The sequence below is a fragment of the Corvus hawaiiensis genome, chromosome Z (genome assembly GCF_020740725.1).
Source record: "Corvus hawaiiensis isolate bCorHaw1 chromosome Z, bCorHaw1.pri.cur, whole genome shotgun sequence".
Taxonomy (NCBI): domain Eukaryota; kingdom Metazoa; phylum Chordata; class Aves; order Passeriformes; family Corvidae; genus Corvus; species Corvus hawaiiensis.
In genome coordinates this window covers 11,923,716-11,940,973 of record NC_063255.1, presented here as the reverse complement: position 1 = coordinate 11,940,973, position 17,258 = coordinate 11,923,716, and the positions used below count along the sequence as shown (strand labels likewise).

General features: G+C 36.4%; 1 protein-coding gene across 2 annotated transcripts in view; it reads right to left on the bottom strand.

Moving 5' to 3' along the window:
* RICTOR (RPTOR independent companion of MTOR complex 2) overlaps window positions 1-17,258 on the bottom strand; it is a 76,529-nt gene that overhangs the window by 53,179 nt on the left and 6,092 nt on the right. For both annotated transcript variants that reach the window (XM_048290628.1, XM_048290629.1), the window contains exon 3: window positions 5,339-5,436. In XM_048290628.1, coding sequence (XP_048146585.1) covers window positions 5,339-5,436 — 98 coding nt within the window. The remainder of the gene's footprint in view (window positions 1-5,338; window positions 5,437-17,258) is intronic.

The following is a 17,258-nucleotide window of genomic DNA, read 5'->3' as shown; positions in this document are numbered from 1 at the left end:
AGATTTAACAATTAACATACATACCATTACAGCATAACTCTGTAGGCAAGTAGTACCAGAATGCTAAAATCTAGCTTTGGCTATACCTTGGCATAGTTCATTAAAATAGTGATGGATTACCATACAATACCTGGAATTATGAAATTATTTATATTTTTATACTATTTGTATTTTCCATATATCCATCTTACCTATAGAAAGTATACATTTTTAAATAAACACAATAAATTTTATATACAGATACAAACAAAACCAAGCAGAGTATACTTTGTGAGTTAAAACTGCAAATGAGTCCACTTTAAAATTAAAATTTTGTGATAAAATACACAATGACTGGGCATAGCAAAGACTCATTGAGGATAAGATTACATATTAGGACAAAATGGTACGTACATTAAGCCAGACAGTGACTAACTTACAGTGAAGGTTTTTTTCATGTTTACTGTCAGCTATGAGTTTTTCATACTACTCAGATGAGTCACAGCAATATGAGTAACATACCAACATGTCTTGGAAACAGTAGCTCAGAACAACAAAACCATAGGAGGTCAACAGCATACACAAGTGGAGTGAAGATTTGAGACCATTCAAATTTATATTTAGTAGAATAGCCACAGCAATTACTAGGTAAAAATATTATATTATTCTATGCATCCAGAATGTAATTACTGCTTTATAACTTTGGAAGTACAGTTTGAGCCACCACTGGTAACATTTAAAAGAAGACTACTTTGTAGATCCTAGTCTTAAGAAAAGCCTACTGAAACTGGACTCTGGTTTTAGACACATTTGTTACACTGAATGTCTCTAAGCAACATGTTCTGCTCCTGTCTGCTACATCATCGTGAGGTTTCAGGTTTTCCCACAGTGGTTTATCTACTTGGATAAATGTTACAGTCAGACAATATATTCAGTCTAATATACCTGGGTTTTGCAAAAGACAGCTGAGACTCTAAAATGACAGACTATGAATCGGGGACACTATCCGTGAAAGCCTCTATGGCCATATCCACATCCAACCCACTCAATCCACATCATCCTAGTGAAAGTCAGCAGCATGGTCAAAAGCTAACAAATATACAGAGCAGAACAGCAGAGCTTCACTAAATAACAACAATTAGTTTTGAACAGACTGAAAACATAATTTTCCATATCACTGTATTACTGATGCTGTTCCATTGCTAAGTTTATATCTAAAATAAATTGCTTGATTTTGTCCTTTAAGAAGTACCTTTCTTTTTGAAAACAAACAAACAAATTCCTACAACATCTGTGGATTTTTTTTGTCTTGTTATTAAAATACCTTTTTAGTTTTACAAAGGTGTGAAGGATCTCTCAGAAGCTCCCAGTGGGATCAACCTTCTATAACAGGGGATTATAAATAAATACTTCAAATCACAAAGGTATTTTCCACTAGGTAAATGCAATTGCACAGTTTTTTCTGGTTTTCAATGACTTATCACTTACTACTTCTCATGGAGGTGGGGAAAACCCCAAAGAAGTAACCATGATGTTTTGATACTAATCAGCAAAAGTGGGGAAACTTCAAGGTGCTTGCCTTATGTAGGTGGCCATATAAATTAAGATGGGTAATCCTACTCATTTTACTGGAGCTGAAGGCAAATACCAAACTTGTGAAATGCTGTGACAATTCAAAGTGTCACTAACCATTTAGTGGAGGTCAAATCCTCAAACAGTTTTCACGTCAGAATATAAATTAGCTTAAATAGGATGGCTTGAAAAGAATATAGACTGAGGCAGTACTGTACAAAAGTTTTTGTCCACAAAAATCCAGCCTCACTTACTAGGTGACAAGAAGCAGAGGAGGAGTGTGCTCTGATTCAACACAGGTAAAATTTCCAAGTCTCCTGCTGCTGCAATTCAGAACTAAACATACCTTTCCACAGCCTGTGTATCACCAGACTGGGAATGCTAATTTCCTGAAACAGAAAACTTAGACCGCCTAAGTTGGGTGGTCTTGTTGGGCAAGAACAATCCACATTCTGCAGATAAAGAGCAAAAAACTTGCAACAGTAATGACTTAGCTAGTAAGCAGTACTAGCAAAAACTTGATAAATGAAATTCAAGTTTTTGTACAATATCATGTATAAAGCATACTTTGCACAGTAATAATGAGTGCTGTGCAGACCCGAACACAACTAGTTAACACTTCTCTTAAAGGGAAGTAGCAATGAAAAAGGAGTTACAGCACCTAGGCATACAAGCTTCATATAAAGTACCTGCTTTACTGTATCATTCCTGCAGATGAACTAGTAACTCCTGTTGACTTCTGATCACCATTACTATTAAAAAAAAAATAATTAAAAGTATTTAACTTCTATATAAAACCCTGGAGTCTAGTTCAGTACTAATTCAGTAATTTTTACAGGATGAGTATGTTCTTTCTAAAAAAAGGGAGGTGAGGGGAACAGATCTCACCTTAAAAATCTAGTCCAGTTTCATGTAAAGAAGCCTGGACATAACACAACTCAGATATCCTGAAAATAATACAAAACTTGGTGTCTGTCATGATCGTTGTCAGGAAACTCCACATTTGGAGTTAATTACATTACTTGTTTCCATGTGATAAAAACATTTTGCTTACCCTGACCAAAGAACTAGAACAGTGGGATTTGCAGCCTTTGAAGGAAATACGTGGGGTAGTTGGGAGCAACTGCTTAGACTTGTTCAGATGTTTTCTTTTAAATATAATAATATTCTTAGCAGGAGAATAATAGATTTTCCATATTATTTTATGTGAAATATGCTATTAGAAATTTTCAAAGGTCCTTTCCCTGTCCATAGTACAAATACCCCAGATAGCAAGTAACTCTTCAAAACTGGACCACAAAATGCAACAATTTATAAACAACTTAAGTTCATATTCATTATAATTCCAAGACAGGATACAAACATCCTCAACCCTTAGCATATCAATCTTACTCACACTCCTCTTTCACAAAGGCGGAACTGAGACTACACTAACTCATGGTAGAAGAACAGAGTGCAAAAAGGAAATAACACCATCTTGCCAAGCTCCAGGCTTTCACTTTTAACCACTGGAATGAAAAACACAGAATTGTTCCAACCACAAGGCAGACAATACAGCACAATTTGCAACTTCTATTCTGTTCTCATAACTGCATTTACAGCTCAAACAAGAATAGGAAGAGTTTTTAAAACCAAATGCACTAAGTTACCCACTTATAAAGCATATATTCCAGAAAGATGAATATAAGAACAAATGTCCAATATTAAATTGAGTAGTATAATTCCCTTATGCAGGGAGATTCTCATTTAGAATCAAAATCAGGTTATGAACCACAGTCTCCATCTTCAAATATCATATTTAATTTTATTAAGTTGCTTTTCACCAACTCATAATTTCCTCCCAGTCTTAAGTGCAATTTATGAAAACCGTTCTTCCATTTCTCTAAGTATTTTCCAATCTCAACATTGGGTTTAACAAAACCCCCAAATATTCCTCAAATATTCAACTACAGAATTACACAATTTCTCAAAACTACCTTTGAAAAAGGGTATTTAGTTCATATTTTAATTACAATATGTGTATTTCTTAATTTTCCACAGTTATGGGTGCTTAACATGTGATTTTTCATAGCAAAATTGACACTGTTTTAAGATCCATAGTTTCAAAGATGGACTTTTCACTACTAACCATGCATCTACAAGCCTAATCCAGCTCTTTAGAGACAATTAGAGAATTTGGAAGCATTCACATTTTGAAGTTTCCAGATTTTCACAAAAAGGAAACCTAGCGATGCATTAGACTTTTCTAGCAGAATAAAGAGCTTTTTTGCAACATATTTTGGAATCCCAATGAAAAGAGCAGCATTCTGTCAATGGTTGATGTCTGATAGACACAAGGCAATGACCCAAAGAAGAGACTTCAGGATGAAGTTCAGTTCCTTAGTGAATGCTATGCATCTACACATGTCCTGAACCAATCCAGATAATGCAGCACTTACAGATTTGTTATTAGTGCATTAGAAGATAAATGTATTTGTTACTGTGATTTTATTCTCAGTACTCACGTGAACCTTACACATTACCACTGAAGCGGTCAATCTCACAAGGACTGCCTTTAACAGCCAACATGCCTACTTCAAAAGTTATCATGCATGTTTGTCCTTCTCCTATCAACTGGTTCCCCACATCTTGTCTTGAGTATTTGCTCTTTCACTCAAGAGTGGCTCAAAAATGTCAACCAGACTCCTGCTAACCTTACTCAATTCTTTGTAACTTATCTGCAACCATAATTTAAACCTTATTTTATCCCCCAAATTCTCCTCTACTATGTTATTTCTTGGCTGCTACTGGTTGCAGGATCCATCCTCAGTCATAGGAAATCAGTTTTAATTTTCAGGTGTGCTGCCCTATCTCTATCAGAAAGGTGTACAACACACCACATCCTTCTATCAGCCCATCAATTTGGGTAAGGCTCACACTGAAGCTCCAACGTCTCCTGCCTCACCGACTGCAACGCAAGTGTCCCTTGCACTGATAAATGGAACACTGGTCCAACCACAACCACTCACCATCTTACAATGAACACCTTTTCCCTAACTCCCTGACCACCTCCCATGAGTCCTCTCAGCTTCTTTTCACAGGTTTCTCTTTTACCCAAAAAAATGTTACTTGCTGTCTTTCTGAACATCTTTCATGGCTTCCTTCTTCAGCTTACACCCTGATCCTACAGTAAGTTTTTAATTCTTGCCTTGTCAGCTCACAACGACAGCTTCCAATATATCTGTTGTATTTTCAGCGCGTACCTGTCACATGTCCACAATTTGGAACAAGCACATCAAAAATCATCAACACGGATATATTCCAGAAATGGACCCTTTAAATCATCTTCACTATGAAAACTGCAGTCAAAGTTGACAATTCCTATTCTTTTAGTTTCCAAAACATTGCATATAATGTGCATTAATACAGTCCTCCATCCTCACCATACTAAATTAGTTTACATCAAAGTCTGGCATTTTACATTTTTAATTTCAATTCTGCAGAGCAGGAATCAAATCTTCAGCTCTAGTTACTCAACTTAACCCATTGGGAAATACTTCCATCATCTAAGCAGTAAAATACTACACAAATTCAGCCAGCAGGACAGGTATGCAAACTTCAGCATAACCCTGCATTCACATACTTACTTGTCATTATTTGATACCTTCCTTTCCCATTGTATGTAGACTTCAAGTACAGCTCTGTGATATTAAGCAATTTCATTAGCATCCCAGCCAATGTCTGACAGTAAATATGAAACATTTTACCTGTACAATCACTTGTTCTATGACATCATTTGAGCTCTTACCTTAGTAAAATTATTCAAGTGACCTAGTTTTCTCATATTTGACACGCCTTGTAATTTGGCCACATTTTGGAGAATCTCTCTCATATTATCACAAGGGTCTGCAAAAGAAAACAGCGTATTAGGAGATACAGTAAAAAAAAAAAAAGAACAAAAACCTAAACATGCATTCAACATGCTGTTTTGTAAATATAATAGGTACTCTCCTCATCTCAGTTAGGGATGAAGAGCACTTTTGCTCCAAGAAGCATCAATCTGATTAATGCTAGGGACGAAAACCAGGCATACCTGAGTTCTGTCAAAAAAATGCTAAAGGCCATGGAAGAGAGACACTCTAATGCAGATTTTAATCAGTATCTTAGATTTGCAGTTGACAAAGAAATCCATTTAGCTTCTGAAATGCCAATCCCTACATCTTGTAACTGAACAATTTTACCCTTAATCCCCTTGTAATTTAAAGACAAAGTAAACTGAAAGACAGATGTAAAATACAGCATGGTACCGGCACACAACATTATTCCTTTTTTCCTCCAGACAAAGGGTTGGTGGGATTTTGGAAAGATGGGACCTCTTTTGTTCTCTCCACATTAATTGTTTTCCATAATGATGCTAAACTTTAAATAGCCTTTCCAATGAAATGGGAAGTGAACTACAAGGTATGCAAAAGACTTAATCTCTTCTCCTTTTTTCCTAACAGTCAACCATCCCAACAAAAACAGACAAACAAAAAAAAACCCACCCACAACAACAAAACCCCACAAACCAGTATTCGCACACCAACTGATGACCCTGCATTCTGCTGGAAAACAGAAAACAAATACCATGAAGAGAAGAGACACTCCTGTCCCACTTCTGGGATTAAGGATGGAAGTCAAGGCAGAGTGGAACAAGCAGCACAGAGTGAGGCTGGGCCTAGGGAGGTACTGCAACAGACACTGTAGTAAAATCTGTACCTAGCGGTACTGTGGCAGTGCAGTTTTTAAAGGGACATATTTGACACAGGATTCTCATGGAGCATTAGATTAGACACTGAGCATAGGTATTACAACAATACTATCAGCAGTTTTAGACTAATGAAAAACCCAGGCTATCCTGAAGATGTAAACTATTGAAAGTAATATATTACCAAAAAGAAGAAATAACTGCATTACATAAAATGAAGTCTTTAGGACATGCCTGAACACCAAACATCTAAAAAGCAGCAAAGAGGGCTCTTCTATGTGTGGTGTCCCACACTAACTTCAGTAAGAAAAACTTGCCTCCTACTGCAGAATGGATGAGCTACAGCTGAGTTTGTGGCATATACATAGTCTTTTACCTTCTTGTTCCTCCTCAAAGTGTGTTTGTGTATTTTTCATTATGCAAAGGAAATCAAGCACTGGAGATATAAAGAAAGCATCATCTTCACTACCTCTCTACAAACCATGCTTTTACATCACTTCCTGTAGTTTAAAAACTTAAACTAACAAATTTGGAAAAGCAAACATAAGTAGCAATCTTATCAGGATATATCCAGAATGTGTTTGGCAAGATGAGACCTCTACTTGCATCATGATCAGGAATCAAGACATTATTTAAAATTATGACACCTACAGGTAGGCACCCCAATTAATGTGTACAAACCTGTTAACCCACTGTAGTCAATGAAGATTTTGTCTATCGGCCAATGAAATCAAATGCCATTAGCTTGATTAGCTGCTAGATGCCTGCTCAAGGGTAAGGTAATCAGTTGTATTGACTGTGGTGTTTATAACGAAACTTTAGCACATGTAGAGACATGCTGCTGTTACACCATGTAATTGTGATAATTTTCAAACAAAGGATCAGTGAGAATTTGGGCAGACATGGTAAGTTCTTAAATATAAATATGGGCATCAATTTCTATTAGCACCAGCTTGATGCGAAAGGTCCTTTTCCACAAACCTAATCACAGCATACGCAAAAAAAAAAAAACCCATCAGATACACGAGTACAGACACAGCTATCTTGCACTGCTGAGCAGTATGCACAGCAAAACCAGACATCTAATAACTTTGAATTTAAATTGGAATATGTGCATGGACCTCTTTGAATACCTAGGAAAAAAGAAAAAAAATCTTTGATATGATCACAGAAATTAGAGACAGTGAGAATCTTACTGGATCTATCCCAGGTTTAAGATTCCTCTGCACAATTTGCTTTTCCAGGGCTTAACTCAGTTTAAGAGGTTTGCAACAGCGCAAGCTATAAGATCATGGAATGGTTTGGACTGGAAAGGACCTTAAAGATCACCTGGTTCCAACCCCCTTGGCATGGGCAGGGAATCTTTCACAGACCAGGTTGCTCAGACTCCTATGTAACCTGACTTGAACACTTTAAAGGATGGGGCAAAAAAAAGTAACTGGGATTAGTTATGGCACTACAAATAGTTTATATCATATAGCCCCTTAATTTCAAGGGAACATAACAGGAGAGGACAGTAACTTGTTCATAATCTGGTTTCTTTGAAAATACAGTTTGGCTCATATCTATGCTTTGGCCTGCCTTGAGTAATGTGTGGGAATTTCCCTGGTTCGCATCACTTTTGGACCTATAGAATTCCCCGTTATGCCACAAGAAAGATCCCAGGTGAGCAGTCTTAGAGCAACGTAACTTTGCAAAATGACTGGAAGTATGTTTTAATTTTGAAAGTTAAAGATGCATATGGCTACATATGCGTGGTAAAACCCTACGAAAACTAAGCTCACTGTGTGGACAGGAAAAGACCACGGGACTAGCCCAGAAAACCTCTTGTGCAATGGCAACGGACATTCCTATTCAGCTATCTGATAAAGCTGGCATTAACTCAGAAGTGTGTGAGTTGCCCTGTGGTAAAAGCCAGTCAATTTGGATGTGAAGAAATAAGGGCACAATGATACTACCATTTCTCATATTAACAATTACGTAGCAATGACAGATCTGTATAATAAGGATGCCTAAATAAAATGTATACTAAAAATATTTCCCTCTATTTTTGCATGAGAAACTGCAGTTATAGCAACTTTTCCCTCATCCTGTCCTCTTTCTGTTGAGGAAAAAATTATTTTTAGAGACTGAAAAGTTTGAGGAAAGACATGATTGTGACGCTTAGCAGGGCAGTGAGGTATTTCCCAGAAGCTTCATTAGCAGATAAGTAATTTGAAGCAAACTGGCAACTCTGGAACAAAAGCTGCAAAACTGTGAGGAAACTGAGAACATGACAGACATTTCCACAACTGAATTGATAATACAAATAGAGCAAGTTAGCTGTCTCACACTTCAATCCGATCAAAACCATTGCTGATGCAGAAAAACAAGACAGTAAAGTCTCTCATAACATATTACCTCAGAAGGAACTAAAATAACAGAAGTCTTTTTGGTCAAATATTGTCAGGGGAAGTCTTGTTTTAAAACTTCAGAAGAACCCTCTCACAAAAAGTATCCCATTAAATATTTAACAAAATAACTGTGACATACTAACTTCAAGGAAAGACTGGCTATCTTGTTTTTCCTTCTTCTGAAAATGCATACATTACAAAGAAGTAGAAAATTTATATTACTCACTCAAGAGTGACTCACTTTCAGTAAAAGTAAAGCCAGTAAGGAAGGTAAGCAGGCCTAAAAAACTTCAGATCACAAATGTAGAAGAATTTAAAACAACCAACATGACATCACAAATGGCGATTCAGTCTTTTGCTAGGCTGTCCCTCACACTGAAATGGGCTTGGAAACAGACTACATTCTGATTCTAAAAACTAAGCCATCTGACTTTCCTGATATCACACATCAGATCCGGCACTATCTATATTCCTGTCACAAAATCTTACAAAGGCACTATAAAATACCAAGTAATGGAGAAACAGAAAAAAGCATAGCACAAAATCAGAGACTGATCTTCCAAAGTAGTATCACAGCCTTAACATTTCATTGTCAAGCTTAACAGTTCATCTTGGTGTTGACATAGACCTTTTTGTTGTTGTTGTTTGGTTTTCTGTTTGTTTGGGGTAGGTTTTTTGTTGGTTTTTTTTTGTTTTTATTTTGGGGGGGTTGTTGGGGGAGAAGAAGGGGCTGTTGTCAGTGTTTAACAGATTCACAGAATATCTGGATTGGAAGGGACCCATGAGAATCCCTGACTCTAACTCTTCAGTAAATGGCCCATACAGGGATTGAACTCACAACCTCGGTGTTATTAACAGCATGCTCTAACCAACTGAGCTAACTGGTGTTGAACATGTTGTTTTAAGGACCCCAGTTCATATCACTGCTGCAGAGATTTCTTAGCTCTTACTCTCTAGCTCATCAGAAGTTTCTGTTATAGATCTGAAACAAAAAGCAAGAAGAGAAGCTACTTGTTACTATTTTAAGACCCCTCAAAAGTCTATGCTTTCCTGACTCACTTCATTTATTACTGAGATGCTGACTCGTATTGGGAAAAATTTCTTCACCAAAAGGGTTGTCAAGCATTGGAACAAGCTGCCCAGAGAAGCAGTTGAGTCACCATCCCTGGAGGTAATTAAAAGATGCATCCACATGGCACTTAGGGACACAGTTTAGTGGTGAACTTGGCAATGTCAGGTTTACAGTTGGACTCAATGATCAAGGGTCTGTTCCAACCAAAATGACTCTATGATCTCCAGCTGGCCCACAGCAACAACCAAATATCTTCACATTCTTTCCCATGGTGCTTCTGAGAGTGGAGCTGTGCAAAATTACTAAACTATCTTCCAGCTTTCTTCTGCCAAAAGATGAACAACCCCTTCCCTTACTTCCCTTCTCTCTCTTGTCCCACTATTATCCTTTACACTACTTCAGCACTCATCGTCAAATTCACAATAAAATCATCCTGCCAAGTACCTCAGTAGAATCCTTTTTTGTTCTTCTGACTATGTTAGTTCTCTACTGAGTTACTGACTCAAACGGAGTATTAAATTCTTACAAAATCCACTCTGAAGTAGCTATGCCACTGAGCCACTCACAGGTAGAACAGTGGAAGCAAGACATACCTGTTCCACATGACACTCAGTAGAATAAAGTTGTCTTTTTATTTACCTGGACTTTACAACTGGTAAGCTGTCCCAAACATTGTACACAAACCCACGTCACTCAAATGTCATCTACAAACTTGACACATATAAAAATTGCAAGTCAGCCCACTAGTGTCTAGCAGCAACAGCTTAGCTTGCTAATCATTACTCTCATTTTCTGTCCGTCTGCTTTTTGTTGGACAGCAAAAACTGTGAGGTAGCAGTAGTTGCTCTGTTTACTTCTGTTACACTAAACACAATTTGTCACCCACAATTCTTTGCACTAACACACTGTACTTACAATTATAATCTTTAGCATAGAGCAAAGCTGGTGTTTTTAGAACTCCAGCCTCTAGAACTACATGAATCTCTATGCCTAAATGTATGTCACAGATGCATGTACATTTAAAATCTCCAATGTTGTGTTGCTGTTTGTTTCTGAACTCTCATGACCTCTTAAGGCTTAGCTCATTTTTTCACCCCTTCAGGACTGTGACATTGTTTTTCCCCAGTGAGAACCATGATGCATTCTGACAGATCCCATTCTCCAGAGAGAAAGAATATCACAGAAGTCCAGTTACACAAAACAGCTAGCACTCCATCTAATGCAGGGATGAAATAGGACCAGCAATAGCTATATTAGCACAAGTGACGGCTCCTTTTGCCTGACAGATTTAGTAGCATTGTTTGACCACGTTCAGTATGCTAGCAGCATGCCAACTCGCTGTTCTGTTATGCACATGTGAATGAAAAAGAAAAAAAAAAAAAAGAATGGTAGGCTTTAGCACACAAATAATGCAGTAACTCTGAAGTCAGGCATGAGTCAAACTGAGGAGTGTGTATTATATGCATCACTTGGTAGGTGCTGAAACAGTACACAGTACTGTACACAGTAGCCAATGTATATACAGTAACACTCAAGTGAGAGACTGCACTAGCAGCTGATGTCACACCTACTAGAACCACAAGGCCCAAAAAGTGAAATAAAAGATTAAATATTCCTAAATACTTCCTTTAAAGAAGGAAGTTGTACTTACCTACAGTCAAGCATCTCACCATTGACTAAGAACACGAGAAGTATCTTCCTCTTACTGAAAGAATCACAGTAATGATTGGATAATGGATAATCCTGGTGAACTTCCTATACACCCCTACATTTATCAGGTATTTTTAGTGTAAAAGCCATGCAACTGCATATAGTTAAGCTGTTCTTAGTAGCTTGTTAAAGTACAAGCTGCCAAAATGAAGTTGAGTGAAATATACCAACTAGAAACATTAAGGCACTGTTCTCCACTTCCACTGAAACAGCAATGAGTTATGTTATTAAAAGCAGTGAAACATTAGAAATTACTTAGAGGTGCCTATGTAAGACTATATGATAAGTCAGCCTCCCAAAACACATTTTAATCAAGACCTTTAATAATGAAATGAGACATCAATGATAAGTCATATCCTACCATTACCAACTTGTTGCAAAAAAAAAAAAAATCAGGACAACTATGTAACCTTCATGATATTAAAGTATTCTTAATTTACATCTAATTCAAAAGGTGGAAACTGCACAGAAAACCTGAGAATATGAAAGATGAGAAAGCTATATTAAAAAGGCGAACTCTGCAACACAGATCATTCCTGTATTATTTATATTAACACATCAACTCTATTTTGCCAGATTCCAAAAAATTAGTGCATGAACACTTTACATTCAACCTGTGATTTTCAAAAACACAGTAATACATGTTTAGACTGAAGGCATGTCTCAATTTATAGTGTAAAAACATTATAACCAGTCTGTTCATAGTATCAAGTTAATGCAGTTATGTTGAAAAATGTACTGAATACTAGCCAGATAGATATCCTCTATGACCACAGTTAAAATTCTGCTACCACACTTGAAGCCGTAAGGTGGGAAATACTTTTCACTTTTCACTGGTATAATGTGATGTAAAAGTTTTGCCAAATAAGACTTGGAAATTTTAGATTAAAAAAATCCACATGTATATCAAGCTTTAACAATTGAGAATAACCCCTTAGAAAGTACCTATGACTAAAGACTGATTTCTGCAGAATGCACCTAGAGATTTATTTAATTTGATTCCCATAGTTTTCACGGGAGAACCATACTTTATTTTGAACATAGGTAAATTCCAGTAATTCATGTTTGTGAAAACAGAAAGCAAAGAAAAACGAAGAACTCAGACTATTTTCACCCTTGTTGCTTAAGAAAGCTATGAATATATGAAACTGGCTCACTAATATGGAAAAAAGCACACATCCTCTCTTTCATGGCAGTCAGAAAAGAAACTAACAAAATTACTCGTCTTCCTACATCACTGAAGTAGAAATTAACCATCACATATACAAAAATGCCTGTGAACAAGAAAGCAGTGGAAAAGACAGCATATTCAAGGTAGGATTCAGGTATTACTAGAACCTCAGATAAACAGGAAATCATGCATCAGGATAACTTAGGCATCTAATCCTTCATATTTAATTCTCTACATCTAGACTTGCAGACAAGTGCTTCTGAAAACAAGTAAGTAAAATTTAAACGTCTACTGTGATTGTACAGATTTCTCTTCTGCAGATGTGCATAAAATGTTGTAAATTAAAGGATTTTTTTTTTTAAATGTCAATATTCCTAAGATAAAGGTGGCAGGAAATAAACAGTCTGGTGTTGCAGTCAGCTTGAAGAGCAGTTCCAAAATGGACCACTTTCCAAAATGCTGTCTTGTATTATTTCTAACCAAGACACTGAGATTGTATGTGTAGAAAAGCCATTCTTACACCCACACCTTGGAATTACGTTAATTATTCCCAACGTGTGATCTTGTATGTCAGCTTTGTAAACAGCATTGCATTACTGCTAAAACTTCTAAAAAATGGGCTTCATAGTTGAAATGTTAACAGCTTTCCCAGGATAGAAAGAGAAAACTGAAGGACCATTCCAAAGGATAACTACAATGGTGATTTGAAAATTAATTACATACAGTTTTTGATAAACAAACTGTTCTTTAAATGCTTTATAGCAATACAAAATCTAGAGTCCTGCACAGCTTCCTCAAAGACCAATTATGAAAACAGTATTAAATAATATTAGTTAGGACTACGTAAGGTATCAAAGCATATTTAAAAAACTGTTATTTAAAATAAACTTGTCTATTCCTAGCGAGAAAATGCTTAATTTAGTCCTCCATTTAAATTTACAGTTATTCCTCAACTCCTAGGTAGACATAATGTTGATGCCAAGAATCATAGCAGTAAGTCTTGATATACAGAGTCTTTGGGAATTACAAACTTATTCCCAGTTCTTCCACCTCTCCCCCCACAAAAAATCCCATCAGAATGTCATCCCTCTGCTATACAAGATACACAACTGTAACTATTGCGTATTATCATGACTAAAATCAAACCGGAATCCTAGTCTCTTAGAATTTCTATCATGACCACTTAACAATACACATAATAATACACAAATATAAATAATTCTGGAATACAGTTAAATTCAGGAAGAACTTCCTCTCAACTTTCAAAAGCTCAGATGTTTAAAAGAAAAAAGAGAAAGAAAAAAAAAGAAGACAAAAAACACAAAGGGTCAACATGCTGGAGGCTGGGGAACATTCCGTAACTGTGTGACTATGCATTTGTTTGCCCTGTTGTTCTGCTCTCTTCTCTGCAACAATTATCAACTACTGCCAAGGTTGGAGTGACCCAGTACAACTGTTCTTATGCTCAAGAGCCAGTAAAAGCGTTTCCCAGATTTACAAAATTGCTTATGTCAGTACACAAATCAAATTAATACTTCCCAGAACATCAGTGATGAATCTGAATGGTGAATGTAAGTTTATTGTAATGCTTTACAAAATTATCTTCAGCTCTTCCTACTCATTTCCCTCTTTTCTGCCACCATTTTTAGAAGTAGAAATACCAGGATGGCCATAATTTTCAGTTGTTTTAACAAAACACTATGCCTTTCTGACATCTTGCAACTAATGTTTGGAGAGTAGACCAGGCAAATCTGCTTTCAAAACCACTTGAGAATTTTGATCACGTATTTCTCTGAATATTATCAAACTGAAATATAATCATAGGACTATTTTCTCAATTAGCATTCTGATTCTTTTCTGCATCAGTTTAATTTGTTCAAGAACCTGAAAACATAAATGCTACATGGCTCTTACTAATAAACTCTAAGGTGTCAGGAAGTAGTCACTGTCCCCAGAAATACCATGTTACATGTAAGTCCATCAACATTAGGAGATGTAGGATCACCCAGTTTGCCAATCAAGACACAAAGGGCAATTTGGCACAACATGGAAACACCACTGCAATAACAAATTCAAACATTAAAACAGGGACACAACTAGAAACTACAAGTAATTCACAAACTGCTGCAGGACTGCAACACCAAACATTTAAACTGTGGCAAATGTGATGTGCTGTTTTCCCCATCCTAAAATGCTATAACCAGAAGATTTCAAAATAGTGCTGATTGATGGTAGTTGTGGACTTCATTCCCTCATACTAAGGAACAGGACAGGTCCTTGTGTCACACAGGTAATACAGTCACATTGCTGTGGCCATTCAAGACTTCCACTCTTTCTCCTGAAAAAGGACAGGAAGCGTCATATTTATAGATTTCACATGATCTAAATACAATTCTCTGAAGACAGAGGACACCTAATCCATTGGTCAATCTCAATTTAGAAAAACCTATCCACTGCAGTAACAGGCTAAGCTAAAAACTGAGCTGCTAACACCACGTTTATGGAAACAGCAAGATTTTTTCTATTTCACTTTTTGTACTTCATGAAAAAAACCCCAGAAGTCTACCCACGACACACACATATGGTTTGCATAAAGAAGGAGATGAACACATTCTAAATTCTCTAGATATGAGGTTGCTCAAACGAAATTCTGACTTCACTGATGCTCAGGAGGCAACAAAGGAGTAAGATTACTTACAGATTTAAAAATTTGTTTTTAAAGAAGTAATTTCTAGGCAACAGCTGTTCTTGAAAGTCATCTATTTTTATAAAGTAATTATTTTTAAATATATGTATTTATTTATAGTCTACGTACACTTCATGCAGGAAACCAATCTTCTATGCAGCTAAAAAAAACCCAAACAAAAATCCCTGTGTTGCACCACACATCTTTACATGAAGAGATTAATGAAATTACTCTTTGTTACTCTTAAAATTATTGTGCATTTTTCCATAAATCAAGGCCATATTGTTTTGCTTTAAATACCTAAACTCTATGAATAAGCATCTCTACCAATCATTCTGTAGTCTTAAATCAACAGAGGTAGTTAATTTCACAATGAACACTTATGCAAGTAGGGCACAGAGATGTACTTACTTCATTTCAGCCAAATGACTGCTAACTCACAGGAGTCATTTCAAAGATGGGCAAGTAACAGTCATCTTTACCATTTTGCCATCCTTTCCGTCTTGGACTTAAATGGTTACTGAAAGTATCATTTATAAACAGCATGAAATTATGTTCTCTAACCATTTTCCAACTGAAACAGAATTAAAATTTTTCGTTTTGCATCTCTGACAATTAAGCACATTTCTAGTAAACAAGCAAATAAATAAATACATTAACTTAAAACTGTATTTCTGAAATTACGCAGGAGCAACCACCTGAGTGAATGTTCACATGTACCCAAAACCATAGCAGTAAATAGCAGTTTAACTAAAATGAGCTTAGGGAAGTCTAGTGAAGAACAAAACCAGTACATTTAGAAAAAAGTCTCCCTTTTAGGAAAATGTTCATAAAGGCTATCACTCAGATTGATTTATTAATGAACAACATTGATTCAAAGGCTATTGCTGGACAGGTAGAATTTAGGTGAAGAGACTTCCTCATTATATTTATTTACCCAAACCCATGCAGTCCACCACTGACACCGAGAAAGCTTTCAAATACATGCTAACAGCAAAATTCAGTCAAATATCTAAATAATACAACTGTAAGTAATTTTTTTTTGTTCTTTGGGATTGGGTTTTGTGTTTGGGTTTTTTTTACTACATTTTCTCATTTATGCATCTTTACCAGTGCACCTCCTTAACATCAGACGCAAAGCTTTGATGAATACACTTTTCACTAACCATATCCTGAAGTTTTGCTTCTGAAATTTTCCATCACCACACCAGATGACAGGCAAATGAAAAAAGATCATTTCTGCAGTCTATACAAATATACCAACATTACAGACTCTTAAACTAGAATAGATACATTTTGTTACGACAGTTACAAGTGCTCCAGTTAAAAATTTGACAAATATCAGCCAGCACTTATGTAGCAGTGCTGTCTCCTACCCTTCCGTATCGAAAGTACTCACTGCTCCGTGTGTGAATTCACCTGCACTATTGTACAAGCATCTGCCTACCTGCAGGCAGGTAAAACACTTCCAAAGAAAAGCAAACTTCTTACTTTATCTGATCTTTTGTGTAGTTATCCAAGCCTCAAGACACATGCTCTTGTCTTAGCTGCAAGAAGGTAGTTGGTGTTAAAAGTAGATGACTTGCGCCATTTACTGTTTTAAAAAAGAAATCTTGGGAGGAGTTTCTATTATTATAAAAGTTAAGAAAAACTTATCTGATTTTTCAGTACATTCCCCAAGTCAGTCATCATTCCAAAATCAGTTCTCAAGCTGTCCTGTAAAGCTCTTGAGCATTGCTCTCGAGCATTTGCTGCAGTGTCTGAGTTTGTATAGATATAAAAGTAGGAAAACTGCAATTTTAACTACGACTATTTCACTTCTTCCCACTTTAAAGAAAAATAACAATACCTGATGTTAAGCATCTCTTCTATGTTATTAGGGTATAACTCCTGAGATTGCTAGGTAACTGCTTAAGTATACATGAAGGTCATCAGCTTGGGCAAGCAAT